Raw genomic sequence first — 17,941 nt, 5'->3', positions numbered from 1 at the left:
CTCTCTCTCTCTCTCTCTCTCTCTCTCTCTCTCCCTCTGTGAGTGTGTGTGTGTGTGTGTGTGTGTGTGTGGTTTGCCATGTATTGCTTGCCCCTACTTTAAGAGTTTTTACTAATACCAATCTCTAATTCTTTCTACCTTTCCTCTAGGTCAGTGGGTGGTTTGGGCTAAAGATTCCAGGGCTTTTTGAGGAACATTCTCATCCCGAAGTGGTCTAGAGCACCCACCTTTAATCCCCTTCATCAGCGTTAGCTTAGGTTCCTTTCACTCAGAAATCCCCACAGATTTTAAGAGCTTTCTGCCAGGAACCAGGACAAAGAGCAAATATGATGGTCATTCAGAAAGTGAGCCAGCCGGGACCTCTGTTCCCTGCCCAAGCCTTTGCTGCCTTTTCTTGTCTGACTACAGAGCAGTTGCTTTGCTCTGCTGTGCCATCTACTTGGAGACATTCCAAGGAACTTTTATAATTTAAATACAAACTGAATAGGTAATTTCCATAATTCTTTTCTACCTTGGGAAAAATTTTAAAGTAAAATATTGATTTTTAGTAAGGATATGTTTTTCTATGGAATCCCCCTTTTACACCAAGATTATTCTTGAAACCATTGCTGTTCATTCATTGAATCATTCTGGAAGAGCCTTTTGTGGCTGGAGGGAAACAGGGACTTTTTTCTCAAATGTTGTCAGGAATTGTTTGATGGTATAACATTTTCTGGTTGACTGGCAGGATACAGGTAAAAAAGAAAAATGTAAATGTGCACTCATGTTAATACTTGGTTTTTGTTTTTAAGGTAGGTATGATACATAGTACAGATAGGCCTCAATTTACGGAGTTACATCCCTAGAGGCCAGTCCTAAGCTGAGACTATCCTAACTCAGCTACATATAGTGGTGTATGCCTGCAGTCACAGATACTGGGGAGGCTAAGGAAGGGGGATCACTGTGTCTATGAGTTACAGATTAGTCTGGATAACAGCGAGATTCTGTTTTAACAATAACAAGAAAATGTTAAGTAACATAAAAAATACATTGGACACACCAAGCTTAACAAACAGTTTAGCAACTTGGTATAGCATAGGAGTCATTTATCATTTTCTTTGCTTGTTTTGAGACATTCTTCTTTAGCTCTGGTTGGCTTTGAACTCCTGGATCCTCCGACCTCTAACTCTTAAGTTCTGGCATCACAGGCCATCCTGACTTTCTGGCTGATTAAGAACCTGTATTGTCCAGGTATTTATTGTATCACACATTGATAATTAAGAAGAGAATTTTTTTTTACAACTTTAAAGTACCCTATCCACTGAGTTTGTATTATATATGTATGATGATTATCAAGTTAAAGAAAAGTAAGTGAAACAGCTGGAGGAGACTGCAGTGTGCTAAGAATCTGTACAGTCTGGGAAAATAATAGCGTCATTCATGTATTGCCTTTCTCTGATCCCAGCACTCTGTGAGGCTGTCTATAGACTGGACTGACAAAAATGGTCCAGGTCTGCTCTGTCTAAATAGTGTAGCCATCAACTATCTGTGGCGATATCATGTGGGAAATGTGCTTTAGAGACAGAGAAACCTGAATTTTTAAACATAATTTTCTTAAAATTGATTGGAATTTAATTGACCACATGTAGATATTGAGTTGGACATCACAGAGGAGGTGAGCAGGAGAAGTGACTGACCGGCATTCACAGTGGGTGAAGAGGTAGGGCCATCTGTAGATGGACCGTTATCTTATTCCCCAGTGATATATGACTGCTGAGAACCAGTCTTCACCAGATACCACCACTTTAAACCATACCAAAAGCTAAGCACTTTTTCAATGAGTTCTTTTGTTCCCACTCTGACCTAAGCCAGCACTCCGTTTTACTTGGATTGTTTCAATAGCTTCCTAATTCACACCCCTGCTTCCAGCACACCCCACAGTGGGGTCCCGGATCAGATTACACTGTTCCTTTGCATGACATCTTCCAGGGGACATTTAAAAGCCTAGAACCTTACAGCAGCCTGTAAGCTCCCTTCTGCCTTACCTACTCCTTCTTTTTCACTTAGCCCTAGTTTTGCTGTGCTGAGCACACACAGTCCTGAGGAGACCTCAGGAGTTCAGCATATTTAGTTATCACACGTTGGCATGGCTTTTATACCTCACCTGCTTGAGATCCTTATTCAGTTTTCACCCACTCAGTGAAATCTTTCTTGAAAACCCTTTGCATTACCTACTCACTGTCTCAGACCCCAAACTCCTTACCCTTCTTATGTGTTTCAATTTCTTCCAAAGACAGCTTTATGTAGCATCCCATATACTTAACTTATTTTCTCTTTCCTCAAGTTCCTTAGACTGTAAGCTCCTTGAGAGAAGAGATATTTTGTGTATTGCTATAGTCTGTTACGTGCATCTAGCACATAACACATGTTTAATAAATATCACACCAATGGGTGAAAGAATAGTGACCCATATAAGTAATAATAAACATAAGTGAAGGCTAGACATGCTAGTGCACACTTGTAATAGTGTACTCACAGGCAGAAGCAAGAGAATCACATGTTTGAGATAACCTGAGTAGATAGCAAGACCATGCCTTAACTAAAGCATGCACATTAATACTGTTTTTTTGTACCACACTTAGCCTAAAGTATTTGGGTCATAGGGAAAGGTGAGTTGAGTATTTTTGTCACTTCAGAGCACCCTCTGATCTGATATTTTTGAATCCTCCAAGTCAGGTAGTATCTACTCTTTCCCATGTCTCTGATTCACCTGAGCACACTACCCACATTTTAGAGCTTTGTTTCTTAGTTCCATAGATGGACTGCTCTTGTCCATCCTGCACTCACTGGATCACATCCAGCAGATTTGTGGTGAATTTTGCTCAGACATATCTTCTCAGTATCATCTTGAGCTCTTGAAGTTCAAGCACAATTTTAGGCAATGTTGAATGTAGCTTGCTTTTGCTACCTTCAAGTTTCTTCTTTCTTCCATTCACTTCCACTTTTTCCTACCCTTTCAACCTCTAACACTAGATAGGAGAGGGAAAAAAACGATAGAGGGGAAAGGGGGCAATATTATTGTTAGAGAACTTCCTACTGATTAGGGCCATTGAGTTCCTTGGGGCAAGTTGATCTTCACCCTCAGGATATCTAATTATTTTTTTCTCCTTCCTTCTCTTTCTCCTTCTCCTTCTCCTTCTCCTTCTCCTTCTCCTTCTCCTTCTCCTTCTCCTTCTCCTTCTCCTTCTCCTTATCCTTCTCCTTCTCCTTCTCCNCCTTCTCCTTCTCCTTCTCCTTCTCCTTCTCCTTCTCCTTCTCCTTCTCCTTCTCCTTCTCCTTCTCCTTCTCCTTCTCCTTCTCCTTCTCCTTCTCCTCCTTCTCCTTCTTCTTCCTCCTCATCTTTCCCTCCCTCTCCCCTTTCTTCTGTGACCAACAGCAAACAACCAACATCCCCCAACTCACCCACCTCTTGGGGACCTAGCATTTATATACCCTCTGAAAATTCCAAATGTGTATTTGACAAAATCATGGTCCTGTGTTAGCTGCTGTGAAGCAGCCCCATATCCCCACACCTGGGTTAAAACAAAACAAAACAAACACAAAACAACAACAACAAAAAACAAACCAAAAACCATATTTTTATAGTATCTCAATGGTTTTTTTTTTTTTTAAGAAGCTCAAATTCTCACAACAGTTGAGTGGTTCTCCCTTGGGTAGTGAAAAACTTCATGTCAACAATTATTTGTTGATGCACCATTGTGGACAGGGGCAGGATCAGGAGGTAGAAATAACACAGGCCATGCCCTCCTCAGTGAATTGTTTTTATGCGGCTGGTGTGTGGTTCACCAAGTATCCCATCTATACACTGAAGCATATGCTGGAGGCTTCTGATTCTGTAAACTAATACTGTATGTACTTAGCAACAAACTCCCTTTTCTTTAAATGTATTGTCTAGGAGTCTTCTTGGGTTGTAGAATAATCCAAAAAACCAAACAAAGAAAAACAAAGACTGAACTGTAGACCATAGTGAGCATTTTTTTTTTGTTTAAATGTGTTACACATTTAAAACAAAATGATTCACACTTACAAACTGTCAAAACCTGTAACAGAGAAAAGAAAAATAAGCTAACGAGTTGTGCCTAAATTCTAGGGTTCATATGTTGCATGCAGCTTTTCACATTTAGTTTTTGCTCTGCATTGCTTTCTGTACCTAACAGTGAGTTACCTTGGCTTTCACCTGGGATAAGAAACTTGCCTTGTGACTCTTGGAGAGAGAAAATATCTATGGACTCAGGCATTTATATGCTACGTATACAGACTTACTTGGCTCAACAAAGAATGTCTTCGCTTACTACCCTCTAATTCTAACTGAATTCTAATTAGAATATGTCATTGGAGATATATATATGGTTAAATTTACATCCAGAGCAGTGAATAGCTTTTAAGTATAAAATGTGATGTTTTGATTAATATGACATCACCCAAGTAGAATATTTGCATACTCCGAGACAGTTCCCTTCATTCTCATTAAGACTGAACATTACCACTAAGCACTGCATATGAAAACTGTCCTGTGAAAGAAACTTGATAGGTTTCCCAAAAGCTGACATCATACCATATGAACATATATTATTCTAATGGTTTTGAAGAGAGAACTCCCTTAAGAATAGAATAAATGATAATAAGGTAGGTGTAGAAAGTAAGATTTCTTTGCGGATGATAAAATATTCTAAAATTATCTCTGGTGATGTTTGTATTTTTCTGCTAATAAAATGAAAATTACTGAATTGTGAGTTTTAATTGGGTCAGTTTTGGGGCATATAAATTAGGTCTCAATGAAGCTATTAAGAAATCATTTCACAATGGTAATCAAGAGTCTGTAGGCAGCTGGTTGCAGCAGCACTTGAGAGACAGAGGTGGGTGGGCCTGTTCTACATACATAGTGAGTTCCAGACCAGCCAGAACTACACAGTGATACCCTGTCTCATAAACAAACAAACAACCCCCCAAACAAATAACAAACAAACAAGTCATTTAGTTGTGTCAATTTTTGGAAATTTGTATTGATTTTCTTTTGTTTTTTTTTTCATTCTAAATAATTACTCACTTCAGTAGCAAGAATATATATTCCAGAATTTGGGCTCTTCAGACTTAGAATCTACATATTAATACTACACCGCAGAATCTCACCCTTTCCATTTCTCCTTTTGTCTTCTAGCACTTCATATCTGTAGTCTTCCTTGCAATAGGTTTTCTCTTTCCTTCCATACCACATATAATAACTTGGCTCGTGGCTCGAGTTAAGGGAAGGATACTGTATTGGGTAAGCATATACTAACCTATGCTTTGGGGGTCACTGTTGCTTAGCTGGTTCTTCCTTCTGTGGGTAATATGGGGATGCTGTGGGTTGGAACCAGGGCATCCTTTGTACTAAGTAAATAGTCTATAGCTGAGAACTCCCCAGATAGCCCTCTTTCCTGTTTACAGAGGTGACATCTCAGATTTTGACACTGAACTCATGGGTTTTCTGGGCACTAGTTCCAGGTCCCTGAATTCATAGGCTAGTGTAAGTTAAGTCTTTCACCTTCTAGCCTATATGAAGCTCTGTCTGAATTTATGAATTATGGGCTATTTTTCCTGGTAAAAGCCACAACATCAGGGGCCAACTCTCAGGGTAGCAATTGCATTTTGTATCAATTCTTACTTATGGTTCTTGTCAACACAATGCACAGGCTGGGAGAATCAAGGAGGTAGGAATTTAGAACAGGGACAGAGGAACTACCTCTGAGAGGTCTTTTTATGTAAGGATGAAGGGAAGATCCACAGATTAGAAATAGCCCATTAACTGGGATGCTTGACAACCTATAAACCTGACCTTCCTGCTGGTCTGGCAGGGGGAACCTGGATAGCAGTTAGCCTTTAGACATTGGAATGAATTTATTTCCCCGCATACTTTCTCATTCTGGTTCCTTTGGTGGGTACTATAGGTTGACTTTGACAGCCGGAGATGGAGATGGGTCAGTCAAGAAAAGTAGGTGATTCACAAAGCTTTCCTGCTTCTGTGTGCAGATAGCCGTTAAACTTCAGGGATGGCCCATACTGACCTGTGGGCCACGGGAAATCTGACCCCTAGCCCCCAATTCTAAACTTGGTCATGTTAGTCACCTCCCTCTGGTCATCTTCTATTGGCCACATGGGTAAGACAATAGAGCTGCATGACAATCACAGGCAGCCATACAACTGCCCAGGTGAGCTTTTGCCTTGAGGTGTGTGGCTCTGGCAAGAATTTGATGTGAAACCCTCTTTACTTGGACTAGGTCTTCTTTAGACTGGATAAGCTAGTCCTGGCTCCTTGATCTCCAGTCTGACAATTGTATTAACAGAGAACCATGAATAAGAATCAGCACAAAATAAAAGTTGCTAGTTGGGACTTGGCCACTGTCTCATAGCTTTTACCTGGAATATTGGCCACCAATTCCTACATCCATAACTCACAGACTGTAACCTAAACCCTGAAAAGGAGTGGATTCCAGCCCTGGTTTCTGCCGGCAAGGATTAAACGGGGCAGGGGATAGGGGTGAGACTCAGTGAAGTGACATTTCAATGCAGGACAGTCCCAATGATGGGGTTGCAATGGGGACCAGAGAGCCTGTATCAGGGTGAGACTAACTTCCTTGAGAAATGGGCCTTTAAAGTGGGTCTCAGGGACTAGAGTCTCCGGATGGGGCAGGTGTCCCTGAACCCCCGCAGAGTCCAGCGACTGAAGGTTCTGGGGAGGCCTGTGGCCCGAGCGCCCCCGTCGGTGGACGCACTCGCTCCCCACGGCCGCGACCCTGTAGAGAGGCGCGGGCGCGGGCGCGCGCTCGGGCCCAGGTGGGACGGCCTGCGCGCGGCGCTCTCGGGGAGGGAACGCTCGCGAGCGCGCCTCTCACTTTTCTCGGGGGAGGGGGTGTTGCGGAAGGAGACAAAGCAACAGGCAGCAGAGGGCTGCAGGACGCTACTCCGCCGAGCCGAGCCTCCGCCGCCGCCGCCGCCGCCTCCGCCCCCGCGCCGGGCGCCGCCCCCGCCGCCTTCGCCTTTGCCTTGACGTTGCCGGGGGCCGGCCCGGGTGCCCGCCGCGGGCTCCGCCGCTAACGCCCGGGTGCGTGCTGCTGCCGCCGCCGCTGCCGCCGCCGCCGCCGCCACGGCCGTCCGTCCCGGGGCGCGCAACAAAGAGCCGCCCGCACTCGCGCGCCCAGCCCGGTTCCCCGCGGCCCGGAGCCCCGCGCGGGCGATGGAAGATGGAAGGGAGAAACGCCGCGGTGAGCTCCCCATCCGACCCGGGCTAGGGAGAGGGTGTGTGGAGTGTGTCAGGCGTCCGTACCTGAGCCGGGCTTTCTTTTGCCTTGTCGTTTGCTCTGCCCCATCAGGATGCCTGGGCCACTTCACTTTGTGCTCTGATAACTATTTTTTCTTTTTCTTTCCCCAGCTGTTTTCTTTCTTTGTGCTTGTTGGGGAACCCAAGAGGGTGAACTTTTTGTTGTTAAGGTTGCGGGATTTTCATTCACCCCCTCTGCCTTGAAAATCTCATATGGGGAGGGGAATCCTGAACTCCGTCTTGCCTAATGATCAAAAGATCTAAAGAAGGCAGGCGTTAAAGAGGACCTAAGGTGCCCATGTTAGTCTGCCAAGCCAGCTTTCAGATTGAGTGACTATCATGTTTCTCTGTCAGAAAGAAAAAAAGAAATCCCTTGCACGGAGAAAACAAACAGACAGGGGGGATTATTCTGTGTAACATTTCTTCTTTCTTTTAAAGACATTTAAGTGATTCTTTTTTACATGAATTTAACTTTTTTTTCATAGATAGCTTGGCAACTAATGTTATGAAAAAAAATTGTGTAAAGCAGGCTAACATAGGTTAGAGGCTGAGTTTACAATGCTGTCAGTTTCCTAAGTAGTGTTTACTTTTCCTATTACCGTAGATGTAGAGGGATGTTAAACACCCACCAGGCAGAGAATTTCATTTTTCCAGACTCTGGCTCTCCGGACAGTGGGATCCGGGATTTCCGCCCCAGAGGATTTTTTTTTTTTTTTTTTTTTTTTTGAGTGGGTCCAGGTGCAGGTATAGGGAAGAGGATAGATTTGGAAAATCAATGTAAGTGAGATTTTGGCAATACATTCTGCAATTCATTATCTGAAGTTGAGTATGTATAAAGGGTGTACATTGCCAAGTTCCTTGGCCAGTGAGTAAGACAGGATCTGTGCTCTCTAGGAGCCTGCTTTTTGTTAGGAGAGACACTGAGTAGGTTCTAAGGAGGATCTTGAGGAAGCAGGGAGTCTAGTCTGTTTTACAGACTTGGAAGTCCCAAAAGAAGCCCAGGTCCTTGTAGGCTTGAGTTGGTTAGCTTTTAAAAAAAGATGTGGGGGAGAGGATGTTCCCTGCTGAGAGAGAACAAATACACTTTCTACTCTCTCCCAATAAATGCTTTTCCAGCCTTGCTTAGGGTATTTACAAATTCCCTGTAGACATTCTGGAGTGATTTGCCATTCATTATTCATAAACAAAGTCACCAGTGCTATAATGGGTTAATCTGGGTCTTCATTCAGAGGTGAAGCTGTGAAAATCAAGATGTGTATGTCCTTTGGCTTTAAGGCTGCTTTCTTTAAGGAGTATGGAGATAACACTACTTGGCAATTATGAAAAAGATGGTATTTTGGAGTTTGGGTGGGATTAAAAGGTGAGTAATACGTGGTGATCATTCTCAGGTTTGTCTGCAACATATTCAGACTAAATTGAGCTTTAGGCTGACGGAAAAGAAACAATGTAATCAAAGCCTGTATGTGAAATATGGTTATAGAAGTCAGGTCTAGCGCGAATCAGGTTTTGCTGCAAGTATTTTCCACCATGTTCTTCCAGGACCAAGCATAGAGGTCTTTGGTTTTCTTCTTGAGTTTTAAAATAGTGCTAAATATTGAACCCATGGCTGACGTATGCCACGCCAGTGCTTAGCGGTATCCCTACAGACACACTTCTTGAGTTCTGAGTTAAACAAACCTTGATTAATTTTAGGGAGTACTAATGAAGTTCTCTAGATTTTATACTAAGATACTGATGACATTCTCCAGGTTGTTAGTTCTCAGTGTTCATGTCCTGGTAAGCTTGTGTTATTTGTGATATTGTATGTGCATTCAGAAATGAAATGGTGCTGTATTACTTTGAGTTATATGACTATTTTCCAAAGTTCCAAATACTGCTGCTATTTGTAGTGACTGAGTATATAATGAGAATTTGAAGTGTGTGGTTGACAAGTTATTCTACAATCCAAATTGCCGTGCCTTGTTGGAAAATAATGTGTAGCTCATAACATTAATAATGAATCTTTGCTTATGCTATATCTTATTTACACAAAAATAGCACATGTCCTTGCAATGCTTGTTTGCCCTACCAAATGAACGATTTTTTGCTGTGCCCAGAATGTCAACAAACTGAAATCCAAGTTACCGTTGCCAAGCTGACAAGGACTTTGTTGAAACTTCAGGGCACAGAGGTGGTAGATAATTCTCTTTTGGCAATGACTGTGATATAAGGAAGCTGGAAGCTTCCAGTTCTCTCCTTCTATGAGAGAGTCAGGGCTGCCTTTTTTTTTTTTTTCATGCTGTGAGTTTGTGTATATGCACGGATGTGTACACACGTGCATGTGCAGGCCAGAGGACATCAGGTCCTGGTCCTTAGGACCTATCCACTTTTGGTGCAGTCTCTCATTGGCTGGGAGCTTGCTGATTTATTCTAGGTTGGCTGGTTAGTGAGCCTTCCTGTCTTGGTTTCCCCAGTGATGGGATTACATGTGGGTACCACTGTGTCTGGCACATTTTGTACATGGTTTTAGGAGCAGACTCAAGTCCTTGTGTTTGGAAGACACTTATTTTCATGCAGGTTGTCTGAGAAGCAGACTTGCCTTTAGACTCATCTCAAGCCCTAACTTTTAGAAAATGCATTTTTTATAGTGAGGTGCCACAGGCATAGGTAATATTGACTGAGTTTTGACGTGGATAGCCAAGAAGTCAGTACTGTTATCATCTCTATTTTGGAAGTCCTGAGAAATTTTTGTTGCTCAGGATCCCACAGCTATTAAAGCTGTGAAGCAAATATTCAAACTCAAGTAGGGATCTGCTTAACCCCTTTCCTATGTCCTCACAGTTAGCACTCTGTGCTGCAGAAACTGACATTTTGGCTCTAAAAGGCAATGACTAATTTATCAGACTAATTCACCAACAATTCTATTGGCTTAAACAGCAGCAATAGTATTTCTTGGCTCAAGAGATAGAAATTGTATGATTTCTTGTCCAGAGTACATTAAAGAATTCCCTATCGTCATAAATAATTAAAATAAAAGATGAAGCAGATTAACAATTTAAAGAATGTGAGCCTCACTTATTCTAATTTCTAATTATGTCACCTCAGAGAAGTATCTGGATGTTTCTGCCACAGTGGTGTTGACACAGAGAGGACTGTTTTTCCTTGTTATTTCTTCCCAGGAACTGGAGCTCAGAGCTCTTTGAAAGTGTGTCTGAAACAATAAGAGGGGGCTAGGGAACCAGCAGAGGGCTTTCATAAGATCAGGCCACAGCTGCTCCCTGCTTGTCTAGCCTTCTGTTCTCAAACCTTCGCTAAGGAAAGATACATTGTAGAAATGAAGCAGCTTGCCTCTTCCTGTGGCTGTTGGTCGGTGCACATGGGAAACGGAACATGTTAAAAAGCTGCTGTAGCTTCCCTCGCTTGCCCTGCAGGAGGTCACTGGTGAAGCATTAATGGGATTGCTTTTCCGTATGTGAACTTCTGCTAGCTATTTTGGAATTCAGGGTTTTGAAAACTTTATTTTCCAAGAAGCTGCTGGGCAAGGTAGAATGAGTCACAGGACACTGAGGCAAGGGGACTCTGAGTGAATGGCACAGACTGTGTGCAGTTAGATGCTTGCTGGCTTTGCCATTGTATTACTTTCTAGCAAATTTGCAGTAGAAAATTACCATGAAATTGGCATCAGGCTGTTCAATCTTTCGGGGCATCTCCTGTGACAAACCCTGTGTGTGCGTAAGAGCTTTGGGGAGTGCATACTACTTCCTTGGGTTGGAGCTTTCTGCTCGAATGATGCAGTTCCTTTTGGACAGATTTACAGATGGCTTTCTGGTGGCTCTGCAGGGTCTATAAGCTCCTTGCCTGACCTGCTGACACTTGCATCTTCTAATAAAATCTCCATGAGAAAACAAAACAAATAAATAAACAAGGCACGATTGCTTTCCAGGAGCTAATATCTTCTGCGTAAATTAGGGCAGAAATTAAGGCGCATACTATTCATTCATCCACTCATTTATTCATGGAGTCTGTGAACAGGTTTTGCCACTGACCTAAGCTGACCTAAAAGAACCTTCAAGGAACATCTAGAGACCTTGAGCCATTCTTAAGAGAGTCAAACTCTACAATTGGTAAATACTGACCTTGCTGTTTTTAAAACTTCAGCACCTGTGAACATTCATGGACTCTATCCTCTTCATCAGCATTCTTCAGTAGATCTTTCTGTCCTGTTCATGATGTCCCAGACCTCCCCTGTTCAGTAGCCAGAATCTGTATGTACCTGAAATCTGGTTATTCTCAAGAGCTGAATTTTAAATTTTATTTAGTTCAGTGAATTTATGAAGTCCTAGCTAGCTTATGGCTGTTGTGCTACACAGCAAGGCATTCAGGTAGAGTGCTTTAAGGGATGTCATTGTCTGACTTGAGCTGACGTATCCCTCTTGACATTCTGGCTGCTGTGGTGTGTTTACTGGCTAGGCATTGATAGACTTTGGAAATTGTCCTCACTTACCCCGTCATGTCTGATAAGCACCAGTGTGGGGAATGTATCTGAGAGATAGGAAATTTTAATAAAATGAAAGTAGGTATATTCATTTAAAATGATGAGAGAAAAAAGAATGTATGTCACCAGGAGCTCTTTGGAGAAAAACAGGAACATGTTTTGTACCTAGAATCATGCAAATGGGAAAACTTTAGAGTCCAGTCGGCCTGGGAGTTGTCTGTTGGTTTGGCTTAACTAAAAAATGGATGACATTGTTTTGAGAGTTCAAGGAAATAATCAAACACTAGTTGGCTTCTTTCTTTTCTGTAAGGAATATCTGATACCTTTGCTTCAAGGATCCATGAGCCTATATAGCATAGTCATGAAGATCCAGGTGGACAGCGGTGGAGATGACAACAGTGGAAGTCTTCCTTGGAAAGCACACAGAACTATCTCGGAGAACTAGCAGTTCTCAAAGTGCTTGAAGACAACAGGAAAATGACTGCCTGTAGAGAAAAGGACTTCATATCACAGTTAGAGATGCAGTTCACTCATAAGACCGGGGGCACACTTTGTGTGCTAGATCTAGGAAGTAAATAGCTACATTTACAGGCTCCAGGTTGTTCCTCAGTCATGCACACAGTACTAGGACTGCTTTTGTGTGCAGTATGTATGACAACGTGAGAAACTTCTCAGGGTTGCTCAGAGTGGCATTGAACTCCCTACATATTCAGACTGGCATTGATCTCCTCCTCTTGCTTAAATGCTGGAATTATAGGCTTCATTATGGTTTTGATTTGCATTTTAACATCTGATAATAGTACATTTATTTTCTTATGTATGTTGGCCACTTGTACATCTTCCTTGGAGAAAAATCATTCAGGTATTTATGTCTCCTGTGTGATGTGAGCTTTGCAAACACCTTCTTCCATTCTCTGACTTGTCTTTTCATTTTCACTTCTCATCCTTTGCAACGATGGTTCTTTCTCTTAAGCAGGGCACCGTTCACTATGTTTACATACTTGCTGAAATGAGTAGACAAATTAAGCAAAATGATTGCGTAACTAATACTTTTACGCTTTTTTTTCCTGGTAGAAAAGAGGGCAGAACTGGGTGCAGTGGCATTCTGAAGGCAGAGGCAGGTAGATATGGGTGAGCTCGAACTCCTGCCTGGCCGATATAAAAGAGTTCTTGCCAGCCAGGGCTGTAAGATAGATTTCACCTTTGTGCTGCATGGGAATATTCCAGAGCTCTAAAGATTTTGAGATCCATAGGTTTACTGGAAGGAGAAATATAAACCATTTCTTTAGAGACTTTTATGTATAAGAACATAGTGCTGTTTTGGTGGACAGAGACCTACCGACCACACCCAGTCAAGCCTGGTTGGTCTTTATAGATGCTGTTCTTTCATCATCTAAGTAATGTCTTCCATACTCTCCTGTCACTTGTGAATCTCCCAGTGTTGCATTTCTAGGAATACCTGAAGATGCTGGTTTAATGGTACTAGGAAGGGCCATCCATGTTCTGTGAGCCTTCTGTATAACTCTTTGTAAAGATCAGAATCCTGAAAACTCAGATCTAACCCGGTGACAATCATTGACTTCTTAGTGGTGGCCTGTAGAATTTAGTTCTCTTTATTTGATGTGTTCTATAGGGAGAAACCTTCTCTATGGGAGATCACAAGATGTTGACATGCCATGCCTGCTTATGCTGCTGTGCTCAGGGATGCATTTAGATGGTCTTGTCATTGCTGAATTTGATGGAGTGGCCTGGCTGTGAAGGTCCTCACCTGGCAGAGTCTTCTGAGGGAAGGAGATAGGATGGTGCTGTGCTTGCCTGGTGTGATAAAATGGTCTTAGGAATGTCTTGCATGCATGCATGCATTCATTCATTCATTCGGTTTTATCTTCTTTTCCTCTCCTCTTGTTCCTGCCTTTTATTTTGAGTCAGCTGGCTTTGAACTCCTGATGTAGCTGAGAATGAATTTACTGTTTTCCCCTCCTCTGCTAGGGTTGTAAGCATGCACACTACACCCATTTACAAGGTACAAGGGATCAAACTTAGGGCTTCGTGCATGCGAGACCAGTACTTTATGAGCTAATCTACATCTCCGCCTTTACATTCTTGACACATTTCTTTCTACATTCCTGGGGAGGCTTTTATGCCACCTGATAGTCTCTTGTGTTGCTGGGTCCTGTTTTGGGCCAGAAGGAAAACTTTAATAAGACGTAATATGATATTCTAAAAGTGGAACTCAAGTAAAGATACGTAGCTTATAGCTGTAAAAGACCTTGATAGTCTTAGGGCAACTAAAGCCAAGATTTTTAAAACATTAGACCAGAATCTATGCGCTGACTTAAGTCAGTGAAATGTGGTTTAATTATAAACCATATGTCAATAAGATTAGCAGGAACGTAATAAGTATAATAGTAATTTTCTTTTCTCAACCTAGGTAGTGTATATAGGCACATTTCTATCATGAATTTTATATTTTATAAATACTAGTGCTTTATTTTGTTCCCTTTTAATAATGGCAATTTAAAAACAAAATACAAATATCTAATGATTGCTTAATATCTATGGCCTGGAGCTCACTATGTAACCCAGATATTTAAAAACTCTTGGTAATCCTCCTGCCTTAACCTCCTGCATGCTGAGATTATAGGCATGTGCCACTGGACCTAGCATAATGCCTTCTTTTGGGGGAGGGTGAGGGATTTTACTTCCAGGTCACACTCCATTATTAAAAGACCTGTTCAGGGCAGGGTTGGAACTGAAGCAGAAACCATGTAGGAGTACTTCTTACTGGCTTTAAAAGCATTTTGTTTGGCATTTATGTTGAAACCACTCTTACTATGCCTATATTTTATTTTGAGGATTTGTTGTTGTTGTTGTTAAGTATATGTTGTCTATTAGTTCTAAATATGGCCCAGCAAGCCCCCCAATAATTGAGACATAGTCCTGTTGATTTATTTTGTTTTCTTTAGCATAATTAATGGGCAGTTACCCCTAATCTATTGTATGCTAGACTGGCTGTTTCCAGCTGGGCTGCCAGGTTGTTTTACCCAGGCTGTCTTACCTCAGGGACATGTCTTCTCTCAGCCGTGTGTTCCTGGTCCATCCAATCTACTTCTGTGTTCCCCTCTCTCTCTCTCTCTCTCTCTCTCTCTCTCTCTCATTCTCTCTGTCTGTCTGTCTGTCTGTCTGTCTCTGTCTCTGTCTCTCCCTATCTGTGACCCCCAGCCCAGGAACTGAAGCCCCGCCTACCTCTAGTCTCCCTAGTAACTGACTGTCAGCTACTTTTATTGAACCAGTCAGAGAAGATTGGTGAGCAGAGTTTATATAACATCTTTTGGTTTACATGAGAAAGTGCTCCTCTGGACTGCCACCAGGTCTTGGGGGCCAATATTTAGCATTTGAATACATAGCAGTGGACCAACCTCCAACAAGTAGTAAGAGCAATCATCCCAATTTGGGGGCAAACACAAATGGTTCTTGGTAATCTCCAAGTGAGGAGAATTTCACGGCCTTGCCAGAATCATGATGACTTCCTGTGATTGTTAGCAATAGCTGCCATTAGCTAGGGTGTCTTATGTAGTGCCTATTCATCTTTATGGTGCTTAATGGGAGCTCTTGCTATGCACATAAGTCCATAAACAAAAGCAAACCTATTATATGCAAATTAGTATTGTGATATTAATATCAAGGTAGAGGAATTAGCACATTCTTTTATATTTTGTTTTAAAATCACCTTTGACTTTTTTCTGCTCTTCATCATTTCTGTTGTATACAGATAGACTCCTTTTAGAATAATTCAATTCTACACTTAAATGGGTGCTAAAACTATTTCCCTTCTGTCTAGAAGATACTGTTGACTTCTGGAAAGTGACTCACAAAAATAAGATCTATTATGTTCATTTACTGTGTGTACTACTGAAGAATACCGTTTTTTTGTGTTTTTTTTCTGTTTTTCATTTGAGTCCAGAAGTTCACCGAAAGTGGGTAACACCCAGATTTTATACATCATTAAAACATAAAGTGCTGTACAGTAAATCATAATTTCCCTTTCATCTGAAGAAATCAAAGTCCATTACTTTGGCCTGGCCACTTTTCTTAGAGTGTTTAGGGCATCTAGGTTTGGAGAGCTGCTTCTTTATAGCGGGTCACGTTTTATGAGGTTTAGTTTAATGATCACATTTGAGGTTTGTTTTTCATATAATGATTGAATATGTGTTTGATGCTGTTCTGTAGGTCTTGTGTGGGTGAGCAGCTGCTTCTCTCATGTGGTTATAAGAATCATGTGGGGACACAGTTGAAGTGAAGAATCTGGTCCTTTTAGGCTGGTGTGGGGACTGAGTTGTATTCCTAACCAGCTCGCAGAGAAAGCTGGGGATGCAGGAGCATCTCCCGAATAAAAGGAGTTCACTAGGCAGTACTTCTGAGTTCCTCTCTTCCCTCCTGGATTTTGTTCCTGCACAGTTATTCTGTTTAAACTTCTCTGTTATCCTCTTCTACTGGACCTTTGTGACTTAGAAATACAGCATTGCACTATCTCTGCCTTCTTCTCCTTGCATGTTTATTGGTCTCTGAAGTAAGCCTGTGGACATCTAGGTGTTTTGCATAATAATTAGCTAGCTGAAGGGACTTGAGGCAAATTTGATTTGCTTATACAGAACCGGAACCAACTACAGGGTCTAATTTAAATGCCAAGGCCATTCTCTCTCTTGGACTTCTGACTACCTCTTTGTGCTTTTGGACGATAGGCAGAGCTGTGTGTTGGTGCTCTTTTGCCAGTTCAGGTGTTGTTGCCACTGTAGTGCTTTGAACACCTGTAGGTCACAGCTAAATCTCTTCAGTAGAGGCTCCCTTGTTGGAAGTCCGTTCTTTGCTTTTATTGTCTAAGTAGATTTGGGCAGTTTGAGGGAGTTGGAGCAAATCTTTTACAACAGGGTAATAAGTGTCGTGGCTTCCTCATCAGTTTAGCAGTGTGAGGTGTGGATTCCACTTCCTGGAGTGGGCCTTCAGTTCAGTCAGAAAGTGGCAGGCCAATCTTGTAATTCATGTGCCACTAATGTATTTGCTTATTTATTTATTTATTTATATGTTTATTTATTTATTTTTTGGTGGGCATTTAGTGGTTTCTTTTAAATATTTTTTTCTCTTACTGTTCTGTTTTTGTTTTTGATTTTTAAATTTTTTTTTGAGAGAAAGAACATGAAGTTGGGTTGGTAGAGGGTTGGAAGAGTTGGGAGAGGGAAAAACTAATGACCAAAATATTTGTATAAAAATGTTCTAAGATACTAGTAAAATAGAATAAGAAGATATTTGGTCAAGGTAAGGTGAAATTGATTCTGTGTAAACTGAAAATCCATATACATTTTTTATTTAGTAAAAGATCATATATTGTTCTTTTTTGAATTTAATTTTTGTTTGTTTGTTTTGTTTCTGTTTTTTCGAGACATGGTTTCTCAGTGTAGCCTTGGCTGTCCTGGAATCACTTTGTAGACCAGGCTGGCCTCGAACTCAGAAATCTGCCTGCCTCTGCCTCCTGAGTGCTGGGATTAAAGGCGTGTGCCCCACGCCCGGCTTGAATTTAATTTTTAAGGGGCATGTTTTTAAAGATTACCTCTATTTGTTCTGCCCAATAGAAATATATTATACAAATAATTTAAAATTGTCTAGTAGCCATATTAAAAAGTAAAAGTGATAAGAGAAATTAATTTAAATGTTATATTTTATTTAACCTAATATGCCAAAACTATCATTGTTTTAGTATGTCAGTGGCATATTGAGGTAATTTGTATATTTTTTAAAAGTGATTGCATATAGACCAGTAAAGGCAAGATCCAGATGGAATTTCAAACATTAATAGTGAAGTCTGCCCTAAAAACATGTTAGTTGAAATCTGTAAAATATTAAACCATTAGTTGACTTTAGTAGTAGTTAGCTCTCAGCGGTAAGGGCTTCTATACATTTAAAACAGTTGATGCTTGTAGATGGTAAGTTTTAGTCACGTTATTTATGATAGTTTGCTTCTTTTTTTTTTGTTTTTGTTTGGTTTTTTTTGTTTTTTTGTTTTTTTGTTTTTTTGATTTTTAATATTTTTATTACATATTTTCCTCAATTACATTTCCAATGCTATCCCAAAAGCC

General features: G+C 41.3%; 1 protein-coding gene across 5 annotated transcripts in view; it reads left to right on the top strand.

Annotated features, from left to right (window-relative positions):
• The window catches only part of Psd3 (pleckstrin and Sec7 domain containing 3), a 508,951-nt gene that overhangs the window by 144,775 nt on the left and 346,235 nt on the right, over window positions 1-17,941 (top strand). The window contains exon 1 of one of the 5 annotated variants that reach the window (XM_029480439.1): window positions 7,140-7,280. The exons of the other annotated variants lie outside the window; for them this stretch is intronic. Within the exon in view, the coding sequence (XP_029336299.1) occupies window positions 7,260-7,280 (21 nt within the window). The 5' untranslated portion in view covers window positions 7,140-7,259. Of the gene's footprint in view, window positions 1-7,139; window positions 7,281-17,941 lie in introns of those variants that run through there. 5 annotated transcript variants of the gene reach the window in all.

Source organism: Mus caroli, chromosome 8 (genome assembly GCF_900094665.2).
Source record: "Mus caroli chromosome 8, CAROLI_EIJ_v1.1, whole genome shotgun sequence".
NCBI lineage: Eukaryota > Metazoa > Chordata > Mammalia > Rodentia > Muridae > Mus > Mus caroli.
This window is presented reverse-complemented; position numbering and strand designations above follow the sequence as displayed.